The sequence below is a fragment of the Macrobrachium nipponense genome, chromosome 12 (assembly GCF_015104395.2).
Source record: "Macrobrachium nipponense isolate FS-2020 chromosome 12, ASM1510439v2, whole genome shotgun sequence".
Lineage (NCBI taxonomy): Eukaryota > Metazoa > Arthropoda > Malacostraca > Decapoda > Palaemonidae > Macrobrachium > Macrobrachium nipponense.
The window spans coordinates 102017278-102038436 of record NC_087205.1 but is presented as its reverse complement, the minus strand read 5'-3'; the positions used below and the strand labels follow the sequence as shown (position 1 = coordinate 102038436).

The window sequence follows — 21159 nt, the reverse complement described above, 5'->3', positions numbered from 1 at the left end:
AGAAAAATAAAAAATAAAAATAAATAAAAATAACCTTTTTTCGAGAACAAATACGTAAACAAACAAAACTAGAAGGGGAAAAAATGCGCTATTTCCTAATACAAGACACACAGAGAGAGAGAGAGAGAGAGAGAGAGAGAGAGAGAGAGAGAGAGAGAGAGAGAGAGGTGGAGGGGGAATGGAGGAGGAGGGAGGAGGGGAAAAAGTGAAATAGCCTAATGAGACGAAACGCACATAGAATAAAGTTGGCCTGAGCCTCATGAAGGCATTAAGGAAATTGTGTTAACCTATGCACTGCACAGCCCCTTCCAAACATTCTCCCAGCTTAGTGTTTAACTGACTCCAAAAGTTTATGCTTATGCCCTGGGTGGTCTGCAACGGAAGATGCCACCGACTTGCGGTGTTGCCAGATCAACGTTTGTTTACTTTTTTTTTTTTGAGGTGTGGTGGTGGTGGTGATGGGGGAGGAGGAGGAGGAAGGCTTAGAGACACGTATTAGATGAAAGTGAGGGATGAAAATTTTCTTCTTTTTTAGAGGAGATATTTAAAAAAAAAACTACGCGAAATCTAACACGACCTATGGCATAACGATAATAAAAAAAATACGCCAAATTAATTTATCCTTACGAAACAAACAACAAACAAATACGAAAAATATTCATCAACTCCGAGCCACGAAGATGATAAAACCTTCTGGCAAAAAAAAAGAAAAAGGGGAAAAAAAATAGCTGCCTAAATTCCTTCGAGGTAAAAGCGAACGTGGCAACCGCGTAGACTCAAAGACACTCCGGCCAGCAATTTGGTGGAGAGGCCCGGAAAGACAACATGCTTAAGAACGGTCTGTATGGCGGTCCCGTGCGTGGACCGCAGACGACATGGACCTTCTTTGGGGGCCCTGCTAATGTCGCCTCTCCTGGGGGGAGAGGGAGAGAGAGAGAGAAGAAAAAAGGAAGGAATGGAGGAACACGCGTGAAGACTAAGAGAGAGGTATAGGGTGCTGTTGGGCTTCTTGGAATTCTGCATTAACAAAGGTAAAGCGCATTAACTCAAAAAACTTTGTTTTGAGATAATTGAAGTTAAAAACGCATTACTTATCAACTGCTGAATATTTGTCTAGAGAAAATTCAAGTTAAAGACGCATTAACTCCTAAATATTTGTTTAGGGAAAATTTAAGTTAGACATTACTTATCAACTTCTAAATATCTGTTTTGGGAAAATTCAAGTTAGAGACGCATTACTTATCAACTCCTAAATATTTGTCTGGAGAAAATTTAAGTTATAGACGCATTAACTCTCAAGTATTTGTTTTGAGAAAAATTAATTTAAAAACGCATTATTTATTAATTCCTAAATATTTGTTTTAAGAAAATTCAAATTAAAACTATACATATTACTTCCAAATTCCTTGTTTTGTGAAAACTGAAATTAAAAACATTATTAACTCCAAATTAAAAACATTATTAACTCCAAAATCCTTTTGAGAAAATCGAAATAAATAATATATATAACTCCAAAATACTTCTTTTGAGAAAATTGAATTCAAAAGCCCATGACCTCCTAAATATTTCTTGCGAGAAAATTCAAGTTCAAGATTAGAGTGCTCGTAACTTTTCGCTGCTTATAATCTTAATTCTGCGCCTTAATAGCTGCTACAAATTCGCCTCTCTCTGCTTTTTCTATAGATACCAAATTTGCAAAAATCGCATTTTACGAGTTGAAGGTTTTAGCCTTTTTGCGGTTTTATGGCGAAATTAGAACGGAGAGTCAGGAACCGTAATGAGTTACACCTCAGAATAACGAATAAGGAATTAAGTAGTATCGAAAACGACTAGTGATCGAGGAACGAATAAGGAATTAAGTAGTATAGAAAACGACTAGAGATCGAGGAGTCTCTTAGAAAACGTGTGATGACCTATGTACGGTGGATCTGCAGAGCTGTAAATACAGACACTTGTTTAATAAATTCGGAAATTGAGATATCATAAGTATATAAGCGTTAATATTCTGCCTTTCGAAAGTTATAGAACTTGCAAATGTACACATGAGTACGCATGCATCCATTAAAGCGATAAATGCTCTATATATATATATATATATATATATATATATATATATTATCTATATATATTATATATATATATATATATATATAATATATATATATATATATATTATATAAACAATAAATGACACGAACGAAAAGGGGGATAAATGCTATCCGAAATCTGCAACCCACCCAACCCCCAACCGCTAGAAATATATTTATTATATAATAAAAAGTATAGATTGCTAAGTCCTCCCTTAGCAATCTATATATATATATATATATATATATATATATATTATATATATATATATATATATTGCATATATTGTATATAATGAAAAATAAAAAAAAACAAAGCAAAACAAAGGAAATCAAACAACCACTCATACAAAACCATCAGGATGGGCTGAGAGAGAGAGAGAGAGAGAGAGAGAGAGAGAGAGAGAGAGAGAGAGAGAGAGAGAGAGAGAGAGACTTAGCCTCCGATCCAGAGGAAAGCGCAAAAAGAAAAGAGAGAGAGAGAAAAAAAAAACCACCCACCGAATAATGCCTCTTGGTTTTATGTGCTTACGAGGGAATTTTCAACGCCTCCCGAACCCGATGGGAGATGTTAATGGAGGTTCCCCCATAAATTCTCTTCTTTTATAATTACGAGCAATAATCGGGGGCAGCCATTTTCCAAATTAGCTTCGATTCCGGGTCGGGGGGAGCTTTTCCCCGCACCGCGCCTCATTCCCCATTTTATTAAAAGAGGAAACATTATGTTTATTTAATAATTGTTTACTTGTTATTTCCGCAGTGCGGGGAGGGGGTTGGGAATATTTCTCGAATTAATATTCACGCAGTTAATGACGTCGAATTCACGCTGTTAGTATTCCATAGACCTCGATATTAACCATGGAGGTTGTTGGTAGCGAAGGCGGATATGACTTCATCAGTTTTTTCTTTTCTTTTTTTTTCGATGGTAGCAGCGTCATAATCTCGTATTTTGGATAAAAATTATGAAAATATTTTTTTTCATGACGAATCGTCCTGATGTATTAGTACCGTCATTAACCTTACATTTTGGATAAAGATTATGCGAATATCTTATGAAGAATCTTCCTGATATATGTGTTTTTTTAATGATAGTTAGCATCGCTTTAACATCATATTTTGGATAAAAATTACGCAAACATCTTTTTATGAGGAATCTTCCTGATGTATTAAGTGTTTGTTAGTGGTAGTTAGCATTGTTATTAACCACAGACTTTAGGGAGAAAAATTTTGAAGATATTCATCTAAAAGATTCTCCTTGATGTATAGACTATGATATACTTCAAAACGGAAGATAATTCATCTTAGCAAAATTCATATCATTTTACACCTCAATTCCTCTAGTTTTTTTTATTATGCAAAATCTCATTCAATATTTTCCTCGTCCTCACCATCACTATATTTATCATCGCCATCATCATCGTACAGCCAGTAAATACTTGTTTTTAAGCCGCCAAATTCATGTCATTTTGCACCTTAATTCCTCTAGTTTTTTTTTATTTCAATTATGCAAAATCTCATTCATTATTATTTCCCTCGTCCTCAACATCATCATACTTATCATCGCCATCATCATCGTACAACCAGTAAATATAACTAGTTTTTAAGCCGTAATCATAATGATCATTTTAGACATAATGTACATTGTATCTTTTCCTTCACTGAATATCCTGCCCGTGATATTGGACTAATTGTAACTTTAAGCATTTGCTAACATGTTTAAATATCATCACACATTCGAGAGCACCGAGTCTACTGACGCAGGATTATCTTAATCAAAATCATTAATATTACTAAAACATAAATCATTTTATGAATACTAAAATCCATTTAGTAAACCATAAGAATTCCTTGACCGTGAATTAAGATCTTTTGAAATTTAAAAATCTTGGACTGTAAATTAGATCTTTTGAAGCTGAACAAGATCTGTTACATGAAAGTGTTATATACAATGGCCTGAATATGTAAATCACTGTCACTTATTAATGATTATTTTTTAAGGGTTTTGGGAGTTCAAAACTTCAGCAATAGGCCTACTTAAAATGAACATTGCATAAATGGATACTGAGACCAGTTTCATTGTGTCTCAGTTTACCTTTTACATTTCGGTAAAACGCCGTAGGCTCCAGCAACTTCCAACAAGTTCATCGAGAAATAAAGGTTGATAAATATTCTAAATGAATTATCCTATTTAATATCTCTATCAATCTTTTAACTGGGGCTATAGTGTTATGTGATTTTCAATATTTCTAATTTCTTAAAAACTTCCATCATGCAACATTACTTTTAAAGCACTTCGTCATTTCATCGATTCCCGTATTTCCCTGCATATTATGGCTTAAAGAAAGCACGTCGAAACTCAGTGTTTGGCTAAGGAAACAAATAAAAGTTCTGACTATACATTCAAGGTGCTTGCAAGCGTTCTGAGAAATTATATATTTACTTTCGCACCGTCTGAGCCGAATATAAACAACTGGCACCAAAATAAATATGTTGAAAAAAAGGACATTTTACTACGATGGCACTAGAACTTAGCACCTATGGAATCACAAACATATGAGAGAGAGAGAGAGAGAGAGAGAGAGAGAGAGAGAGATTACAGCGAACTCACAGCGAGGAGAGAAAGGTTATATCGGAGTAAATCTACTTCTATCTCGCAAAAAAAAAAAAAAAAAAAAAAAACTCCTCAGAATCCAGTCGCCAAATTCCGTGTGTCAGTCGTCACAATGAGTGACATTTTATCTCGGGGATCGTCTGCCGAAAATAAAATGCCCCCCCGTCTGCCTCGCGCCCTTGAGCCCACCAATCGCCGAGACTCGGCCGGTTATGAAGACGTAACTGAAATCATGACAATGCAAAGGACGCTCACAGTAAACACAGTCGTTTATTCTGCATAGTTACGAAGTTGGTGTCATTTTGAGGTTTAACAGCGCGGGACCATTTTCTGAAACGACAGATAGCCGAGCAGCAAGCTTATATGAATTTCTGGATTTTTTTTTTTTTTTTTTTTTTTGTGGTGTGACATTATCTTTGTCCTCGAACAGTTATAGACTTCTTGGGTAACCGAACTGGACAAACCTGAACCTAAGCGTTAGCGTAACCAGTTTAGTTCTTAGTCCTTGACATTTACTCCCCGCTACGACGTACTCGGACAAATAAGAAAAAAAAAATTATGAAAAAACTTAAGGTTGACTGCGGAGAAGTTGGTATAATTCATTATTCAACCGTCCTTCACTCCTTGTTTCTATGCACTGATCGTCTCCTGTGGTTCCAAAATGATTTCGAAATGCCACTCGATTAACGATTAATGTTTGCAATCAATCATTCTTCTTGTTTCACATCTAATTTCCGCGTTTCCCATGACGTTTGGAATTTTGCCCGTGTGCATTAATTAATAAGAATGACAGTTTGTTTATTTATTTATTTATTTATTTATTTATTTATTTATTTATTCATTTAGCACGAGATCAGGTCGCCACACGTTCTTTGCGTTGATATGCGAATACCCTCACGACGAATGCGCAAAAAAAAAATCATAATATAAGGTACACTGATTAACACGCCATAAAAAAAACTCATTACAAATCAGTACAGTTATGACCCAAATAAGAATGAAGCGCAGTATAAACCTAAGAAGGTTTTAATGAAATATGGTCCTCCAGTTTCCCAAACATTTCCGGCCATTCGTTTTGTTTCAGGAGATTTTTGAGGAGAAACCAGAAAAAATAAAAAATAAATATTATTTATGAATGATTCAATCAGAACATCATCGAAGATGAGATTTCCAAAACCCCAGGCCCCACCCCCACCCCTTTTTTTTAAAGTAGAGAGAGACAATCTCTTTTATATCATTTCAAGTGGAGAAGGACAATCTTTTTTTTTTAAGTGGAGAGGGACAATCTTTTTTATTTTTTTAAAGTGGAGAGGGACAATCTTTTTTATTTTTTTAAGTGGAGAGGGACCATCTTTTTTTATCTTTTTTAAGTGGAGAGGAACAATCTTTTTTTATCTTTCTTAAGTGGAGAGAGACAGACAATTTTTTTGATATTTTGTTTAAAGTGGGGAGGGACAATCTTTTTTTTTTTAAGTGGAGAAGGACAGTCTTTTTATTTTTTTAAAGTGGGGAGGGGCAATCTTTTTGATATTTTGTTTAAAGTGGATAGGGACAATCTTTTTTTTTATTTCTTTTAAATGATGAGGGGCAATCTTTTTTTTTAGTTTATTTTAAAGTGGGGACGGACAAACTTTTTTATTTTTTTTTAAGTGTAGAGGGATAATCTTTTTGATATTTTGTTTAAATTAGAGAAGGAAAATCTGTTGTTATTTTATTTTTAAGTGGAGAGGGGAGATCTTTTTGATATTTTGTTTAAATTGGAAAAGGAAAATTTTTTTTTATTTTTCCAAAGTGGGGAGGGACAATCTTTTTTTTATTTTATTTTAAAATGGAGAGGAAAATCCTTTTTATAATTCTTTTTTTAAGTGGAGAAGGACAATCTTTCTTATAGGTTTATTTTTTTACAGTGGAGAGGGAAATTATTTTTATAGTTTTTTAAGTGGAGAAGGACAATTTTTTATATTTTGTTTTAAAAAGGAGAGGGACAAACTTTTTATACATATTTTATTAAGTGGAGAAGTGCAATTTTATTTAACGCTTGACTGGAGAGCGAGCGAGACATGAGGACCAGATAGATAGATATCTTGTTGAAAGGTTAAATTCCTCGGTGACATCATCGTGAGGACCAGTCTGTCAGGATTCCCGGTGCATGAATTTGAATATGCCACAGGAACTCAATTCCAATAAAAATGCAGTATATGAAAAATTTCACGGGGAATTCCACGAGGACGGGAACTAATGACGACAAAATCCTCGCTGAATTGGCTTACAGTAAGTATAACTTACAGCAAAGGTTCGAAAAATGCCACAAAAATAATAATAATAAAAAAATAGTGAATGGTGGTTGGCGAAATGTCAAAGAGACCTGGCGTTGAAAATGCTGTCAAAGACTTACACACATTTTTACATTTAAAAAAATGTTTGGGTCTCTATTTTCAGTATGAATGATGAAAAAAATAAACGCCTATGTATTTATAGCTAATATATATATTATATATATATATTATATATATATATATATATATATATATATATCTATATATATATATGTGTGTATTATATATGGGCATATATAATATACATACATATATATAAACACGAAAAAATACGAAATTAAATTATCAATATTACCAAAATATTCCACTGACCTAAACAGCGCATCACATTCAAGACTGCCTACGGTTTTATATGTTATTACAATTACACGTTGGTTGGTTTTGCATTAACTAAGCCTGTTGTCACCTACCCTGACCCTTGACCTAAGGTGACCCGAAAGAGTCGTAAGGTCTGAAGCGGAATGAGCTTGTGAGGACCTTCGGACCCGGTACATCCATCCGAGAAGAATTTCAGTTACATAAAGGTCGTCCATGGAACTCCAACCAATCTCTCTCTCTCTCTCTCTCTCTCTCTCTCTCTCTCTCTCTCTCTCTCTCTCTCTCTCTCAGATTTCTATGCAGCAACCCAGTAGTTCTCTTTCATTATATTTCCATTTCTTTATATTCTTAATTCTTTTGCTCAGCCCCTAAACTTTACTTCAATAGCTATGCTTTTGAAACAAGCAAATGTCTTGAGAGGGAGAGATTATTTTTATGATATAATGTATTTCCAAGCATTACATCATCATCATCATCATCATCAATAAAATAAATATTCATAAATCTTAAGGATTAGCTCGTAATTTTCTGAATACAAATCATGTCTTTTCAATTAGTATTCTGCCCAGACATGATCAGAATTTTATAGAAATATTTTTTTAACGATTAGATTTATTTAAGACATACTATAATCATGTATATAATACATAAATACACACAAACACATCAGGTTCTTGTGTATTTTTATTATTATAGTATTATTATTATTATTATTATTATTATTATTATTATTATTATTATTATTATTATTATTATGCTCTCGTACTGCATTTGTGTTAAAATGAATGCGATTCGGGTGTTGCGGTTAAAAAACAATTGTAAATCTGCTTATTCCTTTAAAAAAAAAAAAGTCGCTTATAAACACAATAGAAATTCATGTGCGAGAAATTAAACTGACACCCTTTCCAAATCAAATAAATCGGCAACGGACAACGCGATAAACGACATGGCACGTCAGGACCTTAATCATGCCTAAATACCCAAGCAAACCAAACGGACGCACGTTCGCACGTACACAGACAAACGAACAAAACATATCTGACCAAAAATAAGTGGATGGCTGTGGTTCTTTATGTACAGTCGCAGTAATTAAAGCATTCGTAATAAAGAACTCGGGGCTCTACTTAACTTGAACGAGAAAGGAGGGGCCTGGGGGGTTTGGGGGATGGGGTAGGGCTAGGGGTGATGGGTCGGGAGGTGGTGGATATGGGGGAAGGGGGAAGGGGGGAAGGAATGGCAGCAAAGGTGAGAGCCACTTGTCTGTGGACTTCCGCAGAACACGAGATAATGACAGTCGTCCATCTAGAACGAGAGAGAGAGAGAGAGAGAGAGAGAGAGAGAGAAATTTGTGTAGATGGTAAGACGCAGATAAATAATAATGTAGTGGGAGTAGAATAGTTATGAAATCAACTTTGGAAATGACGATTTGTCGAGGAAGAGAGGGACACCCCTCAAAAAGAAAAAAAAAATTATGAGGAGCACGGAATGAGATACAGGTAGTGGTAATGGTTAGGGATGAAGATAGGTGGTTAGAGGTGTAAGGAAGGAGGAGGAGGAGGAGGAGGAGGAGGATGGGGGATAGGAGGGGGGTTGGTGAAGAAAGGGGGGAAAGGGGGAAGGAGATGAGTCTGAATGTGTGTGTTCGGAGGTGTGCTGGGGTGTGGTGGTATAAGGCAAGTGGTGTAGTGTGATGAGCGCGTAGTGGTTCCTGCTGGCACTACGGGAGGCTTCAGAGTGTCCCCAAGAGAGCTGGGTTAGCGCCCCCAGGACAACTCCGGGGACCTCTAACACACGTGACCTGAAGCACACACACTCACTCTCTCTCTCTCTCTCTCTCTGCTCTCTCTTTCTCTCTCCCCTCCCACCCTCCTCTTCTTCTTCGTCTTTCTTTCCTCCTACTGCCGCTGCTGCAGTAGTAGAGAATGTCTTGTATAACTCCTCCTTCAACCCCCCCCCCCCCACTGCCTCTTTCCAACACTGCCTCTTTCCCCACACTTGCCTCCCCCCCCCCAATCCTTCCTTCCTCCTCCCCTTTTTGCCCTCATCTCCTGTTATCTCCCCTCAGCCCTTTCCGCTAATGCTTCGTCGCCATCCTCTTCTTCTCTTAACCACCAATAACCGCCATCTCTCTCTCTCTCTCTCTCTCTCTCTCTCTCTCTCTCTCTCTCTCTCATACACACACAAACGCAAAACGCACAAACATATAAACACACACATACTTGAAAACGAAGACTTCCTTTTTTATGACTTCTATAAACAAGCCCCCCTACCCTCTCTCTCTCTCTCTCTCTCTCTCTCTCTCTCTCTCTCTCTCTCTTCCGCCAGTCCTCCTGGGATGTCTTGTGACACCCTCCCCCCCCGAAGTTGTTGTTGTTGAAGCAGCAGCAACAGCAGCAGGAGCAACTGACGAGACTGTTGTTGCAAATGCACTTCCGATGACCATTGATTATTACCCTCTCAGGAGGTTTCAATTCCGTCTTCCCTTCCCGTCGGGTTTGACTCTTCTCATTCTCTCTCTCTCTCTCTCTCTCTCTCTCTCTCTCTCTCTCTCTCTCTCTCCCTTCCTGCATTCTAAAGATTTCCTCTTCCCATTTTTCCCCCTTTCACCCTCTCAAACTTCTTATTCTTATTTTTTTTTAATAGCAAGCATCTGCATCTCTCGGTGATTGATCACCTTTTTAATGGGGGAGGGAAGGAGGTAGGGGAGGGAGGGAGGGAGGTGTTTCGCATCTATTTTCCCCTGTTTCTAATAACGCCGGCATCAGCTTTCATTAAAGCAGCTTGTAAAATGTACGGGATATCGAGATTAATTCATTAGGGGTCTGGAGGAGATGTCATGCGTCGAGTGAAAAACGGACATTAATGCAATTAACGAATCTCCTTCTCAAAGAAGATACATATGCATTGACGCGTAATGAAGAACACGTGTGTGAGTGCGCTTTCCGACCGCCAGAAAAAAAGATGTGAATTCAAAGCAGGGACAACTTATTGCAAGCGAAGACGACATTCAGATGATAGCCCGAGAGAGAGAGAGAGAGAGAGAGAGAGAGAGAGAGAGGAGAGAGAAGAAAATCAACTGAAACCCACACATCATATTTCAGTGTTAAAATTTAATAGTCATCGCTTGCCGCATTGTGATGGCTATTAAATGAATCGAATATGAATTGAATGTAGAATTTTGGCGGAAGGCTAAGCGCTGGGACCCTTATATATATATAATAGTTATAATACATATATATATATATATGATATATATATTATATAATATATATATGTGTGTATATATATATATATATATATATATGTATATATATATATATATATATATATATATATATATATAATATATATATATATATATATATATATATATATATATGAGGTCATTCGGCGGTGAAACGGAAATTGACAGTAAAAGGTTTGCAAAGTGTAACAGGAGGAAAACTTTTAGCAGTTGCACTATGAATCAATTGTTAGGAGAAGGTGGAAAGTAAGATGGAACATCATCTGACCTTCAAATAAACCTTCTCTACCATTACAGAAATTAAATGACTCCAAATAAACCCTCTCTGCCATTACATTAACTGACATTCATATAAACCTCATATCCCATTACGTACATTAACGGACCTTCATAGGAACCGTCTCTCCCATTAGATACTGACCTTTATGTAAACCTCTACCATCACATACATTATTGACCTTCAAATATACTTTCTCCCATTACTTTAAAATGAATGTCTTTCACATGAACCTTCTCTCTCAAGAAATATACTAATTGACCTTCCTATAAACCTCTCGCCTTATTAATTGACCTTCATGTCCTTCATTTCCAGATGGGTCACCACAGCATGGACGGGCTAGAGATGATGGACCCCATCTCCTCGTCCTCCATGACCACCCTCACCCCCATGAGCGATGGGAGCTCCATGCACCAGCTCCATGGAGCCGTCTATACCCACAGCCCCATGAACACCATGATGCCCCACCATGGCCTCACCCATCCACACATGCCCCTAACGTAAGTATTTGAGTTTTTTTTTTTAAGTCGATGACATTGGAAAAAGGTGAATTAGCATTTAAAACCATATACCCTTATGGACTGTAAACCTACAATTGTACATATCTGTACTTGGGTATGCACAAATTAAATTAATAATAATGTTCTAAGGGGTCCACAATAATAAAACTGTTAAAAGTTCATGTATAATTTATAAAGTTTTCGAACCCTTCCCTGGGTGTAGATGAACCCAGGGAAGGGTTCGAAAGCTTTTATAAAGGATTTATAAATTATACACGAACTTTTAACATTTCAATTATTGTGGACCCTTTAGAACATTGTATATACTCTCGTGATAGAGAGTTCCCCCCACCAAAAAAAAGTGATAATAATAATAATAATAATAATAATAATAATAATAATAATAATAATAATAATAATAATAAAATTCATCATTATCATTATTATCATTCAGAAGACTAATTTCCTACCTAACGGATCAGTATTATTATTATTATTATTATTATTATTATTATTATTATTATTATTATTATTCAGAAAAAAATAAAACTCCGTTCATATGCAACGAGACTACGAGGTCCTCCTTTGACCAGAAGTTCAAAACTTGAAATTGAAACATCCAAAGAATATACGAGCAGTTAAGAATTTACAGACCATAGGGAAAAAAAAGATAAATACATTATGAGATTAGATAAAAAATACATAAATATAAATACCAGCTGATATCAGTTACAGCGCCGCAGAGAATGATGTAAAATCATGGACAGTTCAAAATAGCATATCGAAAAGCTTTCATTGAGAGAGAGAGAGAGAGAGAGAGAGAGAGAGAGAGAGAGAGACTTGTGCACAGTAAATATCATACTCCAGTGAATATAATGAGAGAGAGAGAGAGAGAGAGAGAGAGCTGCAAGAATCAAGAAAACTTGTAGCAGTTATCTGGGGATTGTTGAGAAAGCTGCTTTCATGAGGGCTTATAGACGCATTTGCTAATATGCTGCTACAGACCAATCGTGTCCGTTTATTTTCTACGCTTTTTTTTTTTTTTTTTTTTTTTTTTTTTTTGTCCATAACCAGCGCTCCCTTTTAACCAGGTCGTTTCTTTCTAAAATCGTCTGGCACATGTGGGGAAAAAAATTATTCGTTTAAGAATGCTCGATTTCAGAGGATTTAAAACTGACGAGTTGTATGGCCTTTCTGTGAGTCTTTGAGTGTCCTCTTAAATTGACGAGCAAAATTGTATCACTCTCTCTCTCCTCTCTCTCTCTCTCTCTCTCTCTCTCTCTCTCTCTCTCTCCCTGTATGTACATGTACGTTGGCAAAGACAGCATCACAATCCTGCATATGTTTGTGTGCATGTTTGTATATATATATATATATATATATATATATATATATATATATATATATATATATATGTATATATATATATATGTATGGAGTATGTATGTATGTATGTAGTATATACTATATATATATATATATATGCGTGTGTGTGTATATATATATATATATATATATATATATATATATATATTATATATATATATATATATATATATATTTCGTCTGGATAAACAGGAATATTACTGTGGATCCTTCTACTGATTAATTAGAAGCACGATACTGCGTTTTTATATTGCATATATATATATATATATATATATATATATAATATATATATTATATATATATATTACGCTAATGATGTGAACACATGCAGAAAAGCAAAAATGTGGGCATGAGTTGTACACACAACAGGAAAAAGAACTTTCGCTGAGTATCTGAAATAAAAATTTTTCCACAGTCATACTCGTGCAATAATATCTTCCTAATACTTAAATGCAAAAGGCAATGGTATACAATAGTTGGTAAAAACTGCTCGTGAAATACGGGTTATTGCAAATCGTTTGCCATAAGTCACACGTAAATGAGACTTGCGGGCGCATAGCGGGGCACAAGGTTTTCATAAAGGATATCAATTTAAACACCTACAAATTTTGTTAAATGCCCCAGAAGCACTGAATGATGAGTTCATTACGCCTCAGAGAGCATATGAAAAATATTTTCCAGAATTAATCTCAAACCAATCTACAACCTATTGGAGCCTTCAACTTTCAGCTATGATAGAGCAATGGACAACGTGTCTATAACATGTTAATCTAAAATATGTCAATAGACATGTGGATATATTTTAAAATATATCAATAGACATGTGGACATATTCTAAAATATTTCAATAGACATGTGAATACATTTTAAAATATATCAATAGACATGTGGATATATTCTGAAATAAATCAATAGACATGACTATATTCTAAAATATAGCAATAGACATGTGGATATATTCTAAAATATATTAAGAGACACGTGGAGATATTCTGAAATATATCAACAGACATATGGATATATTCTAAAATATATCAATAGACATGAGGATGTATTCTAAAATATATCAATAGACATATGGATATATTTGAAAATATATCAATAGACATGTGGATATATTACAAAATATATCAATAGACATATGGCTATATTCTAAAATATATCAATAGACATGTGGAGATATTCTGAAATAATTCAATAGACATATGGATGTATTTTAAAATGTATCTAATGTTTACCGCCCTTACGCATCCAACATTTAACTGCGGTCACACCGTTATGGCTTAGAAAAACACAGTGATTTTAACGCATTAGCAAAGCTATAATGCCGGATAAAGTGGGTTTTAGAAGGTACTTATAATGCCACTATTGTTAAACTAAATATTAAACAATAAGGTGACAATAACACCTCAATACATTAAAGGAAGGATACATCGTTTAACTTGTCCCAGTTCGTATAATTTCACTTTTCAGCAAAAGAAAAAGGGAAAATTGTCAAAAAAAGGGGGTGCTTGTATACATACGAAATATGTTATTCTCAAATTGTCCTCCTCCTCCTCCTCCTCCTCCTCCTCATATTACTATTACTACTACTACTACTACTGCTACTACTTATAATTATAAGAGAAAAAGGCCCATTAATAGAAATTTGTTTCAATCTTCTGCCTAATATATTCACATTGTTACAGATGTGTTACGGTTGAACTATTAGCAAAATAATTATCGTGTATTACAAAAGCTACTATTGCTGTCATCTTCAGTGCCCTTGTGTTATCTTTTCAAGTTTGGTGACCTCTTGTATATAAAAGCATAATAATAATAATAATAATAATAATAATAATAATAATAATAATAATAATAATAATAACATGGATGGAGTCTCCCTTTTAGAGCAATGCCATTAAAAGCAATAGATGTTTCCACTGCATTTAACTTGTAAAGAGTCCTTTGTGAAATTTATTTTACCATCTACCCTCAGACATGAAACATCCAATGAGAAAAAAAAGAGACGGCTCTCTACAAGCATTGGTTTTTAATAATAATAATAATAAATAATAATAATAATAAATAATAATAATAATAATAATAATAATAATAATAAGTAATATAATAAATAATAATAATAATAATATAGCTGTTTTCCACTGGCATTTAATTTGTATAGAGCCTTCTCCATTCATTTTACATTTTATTTTATCAGCATGTAGTTTGTGTATATCAAGTTCCCTAAGGACATAGAAAGATTTATGTTGTCTTAAGTTTACTTCCTCTTACGCGTCGATCGCGCACCAAATAGGAGAGACTATACAAATTAAATGCCTTGGACACAGCTATAATTTTCAACGCTACTGCCCTCAGAGAAGGTCTCCTCCTCTATAATAATAATAATAATAATAATAATAATAATAAAATAATAATAATAATAATAATAATATTAAAAATTATCACAGTTGCATGAGTCTTGAAATGTGAAAAAATCCACAGTTACTTATGGGTACGTATAATATTTTATTTGAAAATAAATCTTTACAGAGAGCTTTCGGTAATCAACTGACAGATTCTAAATATATGTAACCATGTATAACTGAATCACGAAATTTTGGAACGTGATAAATGCATAAATAAAGGTATAAGCCACTCCAGTGTTTCACACTTTCCTTCTTGGCTTATACTTTTGTATATGTAACCATACATAACTTTGGATTTGTTCCTCCGGTAATAATAATAATAATAATAATAATAATAATAATAAAATATAAATAATAATAATACGGCACTCAGTCACATGAATCTCCAACCCTTCCCGGGACCAAAAACTTGTTTAAAAGTTGAATTTCCCCTCTCCCCCCTACAGTATGCATGACACAGACACGGACCCCCGGGAACTGGAAGCCTTCGCCGAGCGCTTCAAACAAAGGCGCATCAAACTTGGTGTCACGCAGGCGGACGTCGGGAAGGCGTTGGCCAACCTCAAGTTGCCCGGCGTAGGGGCGCTCTCACAGTCCACCATCTGCAGGTGAGTTTTATGCCCTGGGCCGAGAGTCACTTCTTCAGTACCGGAGAGCGTCAGACTTTGGCTCTCTCGACTTTGTTTTCAATGGCGGTTTGCGCAGGCGTAAGACGTCGCCTTTCAGTTTGCAAAAGTAAGACGATTAGCGATACGTTTTGCAGTTGTTTTGCTCTATTCGGGCAACGACTAACGATTAAAAGGTATCCTGAAGAGGTGATATAATATGTAGAATCCTAAATCTGATACTTAGACTGAAGCACCGTTTTTACAGGTACGGTGCGACTGAACTAAACATTCGCAATAAGCACATTTATAATTAGGAGGGAATCATGGAAATACCTACAGCAACGTTGTCATTTGATTACAGGATTGGTGATGCAACTGATTAAATTAAAAAAAAAGACATTCTCGGATTATACAAGGCGTTATGGAGAATACGAAATACATTACGAATACGTTACAGAAACATCGGAATAAAATCGCAGCGATTTGAAATAGCCAGCCGTATCATATTATGTAACCTTTCAACCGCAAAAACTGGAAACCATAATTTGGACTGAAATTACACCGGTCTGAGCTGGAAACATGGAATAATACTCTTCCAGCGTTGCACAGAGACAAGGGCGTGCCAATTTTCTCGCTGGAAAACCTACCTTAAAATGTTCACTTTTCAGTTATTAAAACAATTGCAACTTGCAGAGCGTTCTCGGTCATATTTCCAATGGCGCTTGTAAGTACACTGTTGATAAATGGAAAGCGAATTCACATCATGTTTCTGGAAAGCGTAACAAAAGATGCCGAAGTTAAAATTTAATATTGTACTGTACAGAAAACATCAGTTTGTCCATTCCGCCATGTATATCTGAAATTCAGAATTTTCGACAGATTTTCTTCACTAGAATTATGAAGGTTGATTTCGTTCATACTTCAGATTCAATCCACATTACATCAATCACGATGTATTAAGGTAACATATTCGTTAGAAGCTTAAATAAAAACAAAGGTAATATATTCGTTAGAAGCTTAAATAAAAAAAAGGTAATATATTCGTTAGAAGCTTAAATAAAAACAAAGGTAATATATTCGTTAGAAGCTTAAATAAAAACAATCTAATTATGGAAATAGCAAACTAACGAACACGATAAAGGATAGACATCGACTGAAACGCAAAACAAGCATAAAACCTAATCTCTGAATATTTAAAAATATCCTAAATTAACGCCACAATATTATGCAAATCAAATTTGACTGCAGGAACAGACCGTCACAATTTTATAAGCCTTAATAACAAAGTCTGGATTTCTAAAAGGTGGAAAAGGGAATAGCTAGCGAATTAATTTAATATTATGAGATGTATGGTAGGAAACTGATTCTAAATACAAAAGTTATTATAAACTTGAACTACAAACGGGGACACCAAAATACAGTCTAAATGCCAGTCTTCAATTTTTTCTTTGACCTCTAGTTCTGCATCAACAGCGTTAGAAATTTACCAAGGGGTTTATAACTCTTAATTCAGAAGGGAATTTTAATAAAGATATCAGGACATTAAGTGAATATATCTTAGGAAATCAATTTCGCACTGTACATATGTTTTCAAAGAACTGTATTATGACATGAATCAAAATGACAGGAGAGATATCAACATATTAAGTAAATACATCTTAGGAAATACATTTTGATTTATGTATATGTTTGTCAGCAAAGGTCAATAAAAATGGGATCAAAACGACAAGGACAAATGTATAAAAATTGAAGAAAAATTTTATTTTGAAATGTATGCATGTTTTCGAGCAAAGGTTAATAAAAATGGAATCAAAACGACAGGAAAAAATATATAAAATTAATGAATAAAAATGTATATAATTAAAAGTTCATCCCCACCACTTTCATTCTCTGGAACAGATTCGAGTCTCTGACCTTGTCGCACAACAACATGATCGCGCTGAAGCCGGTGCTGCAGGCCTGGTTGGAGGAAGCCGAAGCCCAAGCCAAGAACAAGCGACGAGATCCGGACGCCCCCTCAGTCCTCCCTATGGGCGAGGTAGATGATGTGAGGATATGAGGCCGGCACTTCTCAGGATTAGGCCATATCCTTTAGAACATGTGATGAAGTCCTTTCGTTAACCCGGGATCACGGCACTCATTTTGTCAGGCGGCTCCCCCCGCCCCCCCCCCCCACCCCCCCTTTTTTTTTTAAAGCGTAAAAATACAAAATACAAACACAGAGGGTATCTGTATATTTTTCGATCTTTACTGGATCAGTAACTCACGTTTATCATCTGTAACCCCCGACCTCATAAACTATTCTCAAATTCCCCAAAGTACCGACGAAAAAAATAAAATAAAAATGTAATAAAACATGGCGCTATCATCATCTTTTGTCTGAAAAATCAATCGTGACATCAAAAATGTCTTTGTTGAATTTTTCATTCTTGCAATCACTTGAGAATCTTGCCATTTTTTCTTCGGTTGAAGAAAAAAATAATAAATCCTACCTCGAAATTTATTCATTCGCTTTAAAAAGGATCTCAGCGCATGTGGACCCTATTCAAGGAATGAGTTTATGAGGTTTTGCACTCAGCCCACTTGACGGAATTGACAAAATGAGTGAAAGGTGAGGAAGGGTTTCGCCAGGACCTCGAACTGCTATTTTGACCCTCCGGGAGCAATGGAATAGAGTTGCTTCTCCCTTGGCGACACATCTCTGAGCATATCCAAGAACAATGTTCAGTGATCGTTGTTGCAGCCACCTCCGTAACCACCGGAAGACCACACCTACCCACCCACCCACTACTACCCCCAGACTCACACCTACCGCCCACTCCACCACCAACCCTACTCACCCCCAACCACAATCCTAGATGTCCCCTACTCCCGTCACCATCACTACCACCTCCATCCAAGAAACTGAATAAAAAAAAAAAGCATAACATAAATGAAAAGAAAGATAAAGAAAAAAGCTCATGCCACCAGGCGATACACATAAAGGCGTTCATTTTTCCCGGTTGTTAGAGTCAGTGTATATCCCCCTCATATCCTATTGATTCGGAGATCCAATAAGAGCTCTCACAAAGGACCTGGATGGTGTAAATCTGGCTGCTTTGCCCATTTGGTCTCTCGACCGACCGACGGCTTTTTGTATTATTCACGAACGCCTTCGGTCGAGCAATTGTCAATCGAACTATTTGAGTATCGACTTGGTGGTCATACACGCACCCGTCCATCCTAGAAGAGCACATTATATACATGTATACACACACACACACACGACTACCTCCACCCACCCACCCACACACACACACACACAAATATCCCTGCAGTTACTTCACTTTGTTATTTATTGGCTGCTGTGTCTCTAGACAAGATCAAGAGTACCTTGCCCCTGGGCAAATAGCGGTTCCCTTCACATGTAGATTGATGGAAACAGCATGAACGTGTAATTGCATGGTTTAAATGGTCTGTGTATGAACTGTTAGGCCTAGATGTACTCACTAACCTACTGCTTCAAGGTTAACTAAACCTCTCTCTGTGTGTCTCTCTTTCCAACCCCCGCCCCCCAACAGCCTCAACCCCCTTTTCAAATAGCAAGGGAAGAGACCCAAAACAACCCTCTGAATCTTGAATTCAATGTACCCAGTGTTCCTCACCCTGTAGTTTAAAGAGCACCAAAAAGATAAATAGATAAATAATGATGATGACAGAGTCCAAGTACTAATCCGCCGACCCTTGTCTCCTCCTCCAGAAGCGCAAGAGGACGTCCATAGCGGCCCCTGAGAAGCGGTCCCTGGAGGCTTACTTCGCGGTGCAGCCGCGGCCGTCTGGGGAGAAGATCGCGGCCATCGCGGAGAAGCTGGACCTGAAGAAGAACGTGGTCCGGGTGTGGTTCTGCAACCAGCGGCAGAAGCAGAAGAGGATGAAGTTCGCCGCCAGCCAGAAGCAGATGGGCGCCGGCAACGTGCACACCTCCATGAGCTCCATGATGACCTCACCCATGCCGCCCCACACGCCCGTTCCGTAGTGGATGGCCTCCCCTGGTGCCCGTTCGTCCTTAGACCTGCCCTCTCGCTCCGCCCACCACTTCCAACACCAGCAACTTCAGCAGCAGCAGCAGCAGCAGGGGAACCGCCCACCCTCCAACTCAGGCTCCAACGCCTGTCCGCCCACGCCTCGCCCACCATGGACCGATCAGGGCGATGCGGGTGAGCGGTGGGTGACCCCTGGCCCTTCATGGGCATACAGCTACGCCTACGCTGCCGCCCACGCCCACCAGGCCACACGCCAACTGACACAGTGACAGCCTCTTTACATGGACGCCCACGAAATACAAACTGACGGGTGATGAGATAAAGGGGCGGAGTTCACATGGCCTTTTCTAGTACTTATAGTGATCTTTATAAGTGCGGGTGAATCAGGGTGTTCGAAACTGCTAAGAAAAGGAAAGAAATGAGAAAATATATTATTATATAGAAAACAAATGGAAAATAATGAATAATTCATTACTGGTAGTGGTGGTGATTTTACAATTCGAGCATTGGGGCTACTCTAAGGATTTACTCCAAAGGACGCGATGGTGACGATTCCAAGGGATTACTCGAGCCTTACCTCCTCGGCCTTCTTCTAGAATCGAGGAGCAGCAGCAGCAGCAGTAGCAGCAGCCGACGGCTGACTTTCTCATCGCAGACGTCATCATCCGTCATTTGGAGGGACACTGGGGGTTCGGATGTCATTATGTGACCCTGGTCGCAGTGACCATTGTCATGAAAAGAATATATATATATATATATATATATATATATATATATATATATATATTATATATATATATATATATATATATACATACATACAGGTATATATACATTTTTGAAGGTCACACTAAGGGATAAGTGGTTTCCAAAACAGTGGCCTTGCACGATTTTAGGAAATATCGGATAGTGTCGTATTTACGATAGAAAGAAAAATATAATATTGATAAATGAATAAATAATAAAAAAAACATTACCTCAGTCAGCATGTAAGAGATGAATAAATAAGAAAAAAAAAATTCTGATGACGGTGTCTCGTGTCACACGGGTGTTGTGGCAGAGAGCCCAGGTGTTGATTATCATCATCATATATATATATATATATATATATATATATATATATATATATATATATATATATATATATATATATATATATATATACCTGAGACTGAATAACGCGATGAATCTGTTCACGTCCTTGAGGAAAATAAGAAATCATCCAGTGAGGAAAATTGGAAACTATGCTGAACGAAATCAGACACTCATATGGGGAAACAGATTGAATGTCAGGACACTTTGTACAAAATTAGTTTAAGTCTCCTCCTTAAATTATTGCATATCATTTTTCGAGTAAGG

General features: G+C 36.5%; 1 protein-coding gene across 8 annotated transcripts in view; it reads left to right on the top strand.

Moving 5' to 3' along the window:
- The window catches only part of LOC135224715 (inhibitory POU protein-like), a 169589-nt gene extending 149796 nt beyond the window's left edge, over positions 1–19793 (top strand). For 6 of the 8 annotated variants that reach the window (XM_064264000.1, XM_064263999.1, XM_064264001.1 and 3 more), the window contains 4 exons: positions 11189–11373; positions 15617–15778; positions 17678–17825; positions 19518–19793. In XM_064264000.1, the coding sequence (XP_064120070.1) occupies positions 11189–11373; positions 15617–15778; positions 17678–17825; positions 19518–19793 (771 nt within the window). The remainder of the gene's footprint in view (positions 1–11188; positions 11374–15616; positions 15779–17677; positions 17826–19517) is intronic. The other 2 variants (XM_064264003.1, XM_064263997.1) reach the window with 1 other exon arrangement.
- The last annotated feature ends 1366 nt before the right edge of the window (positions 19794–21159 follow it).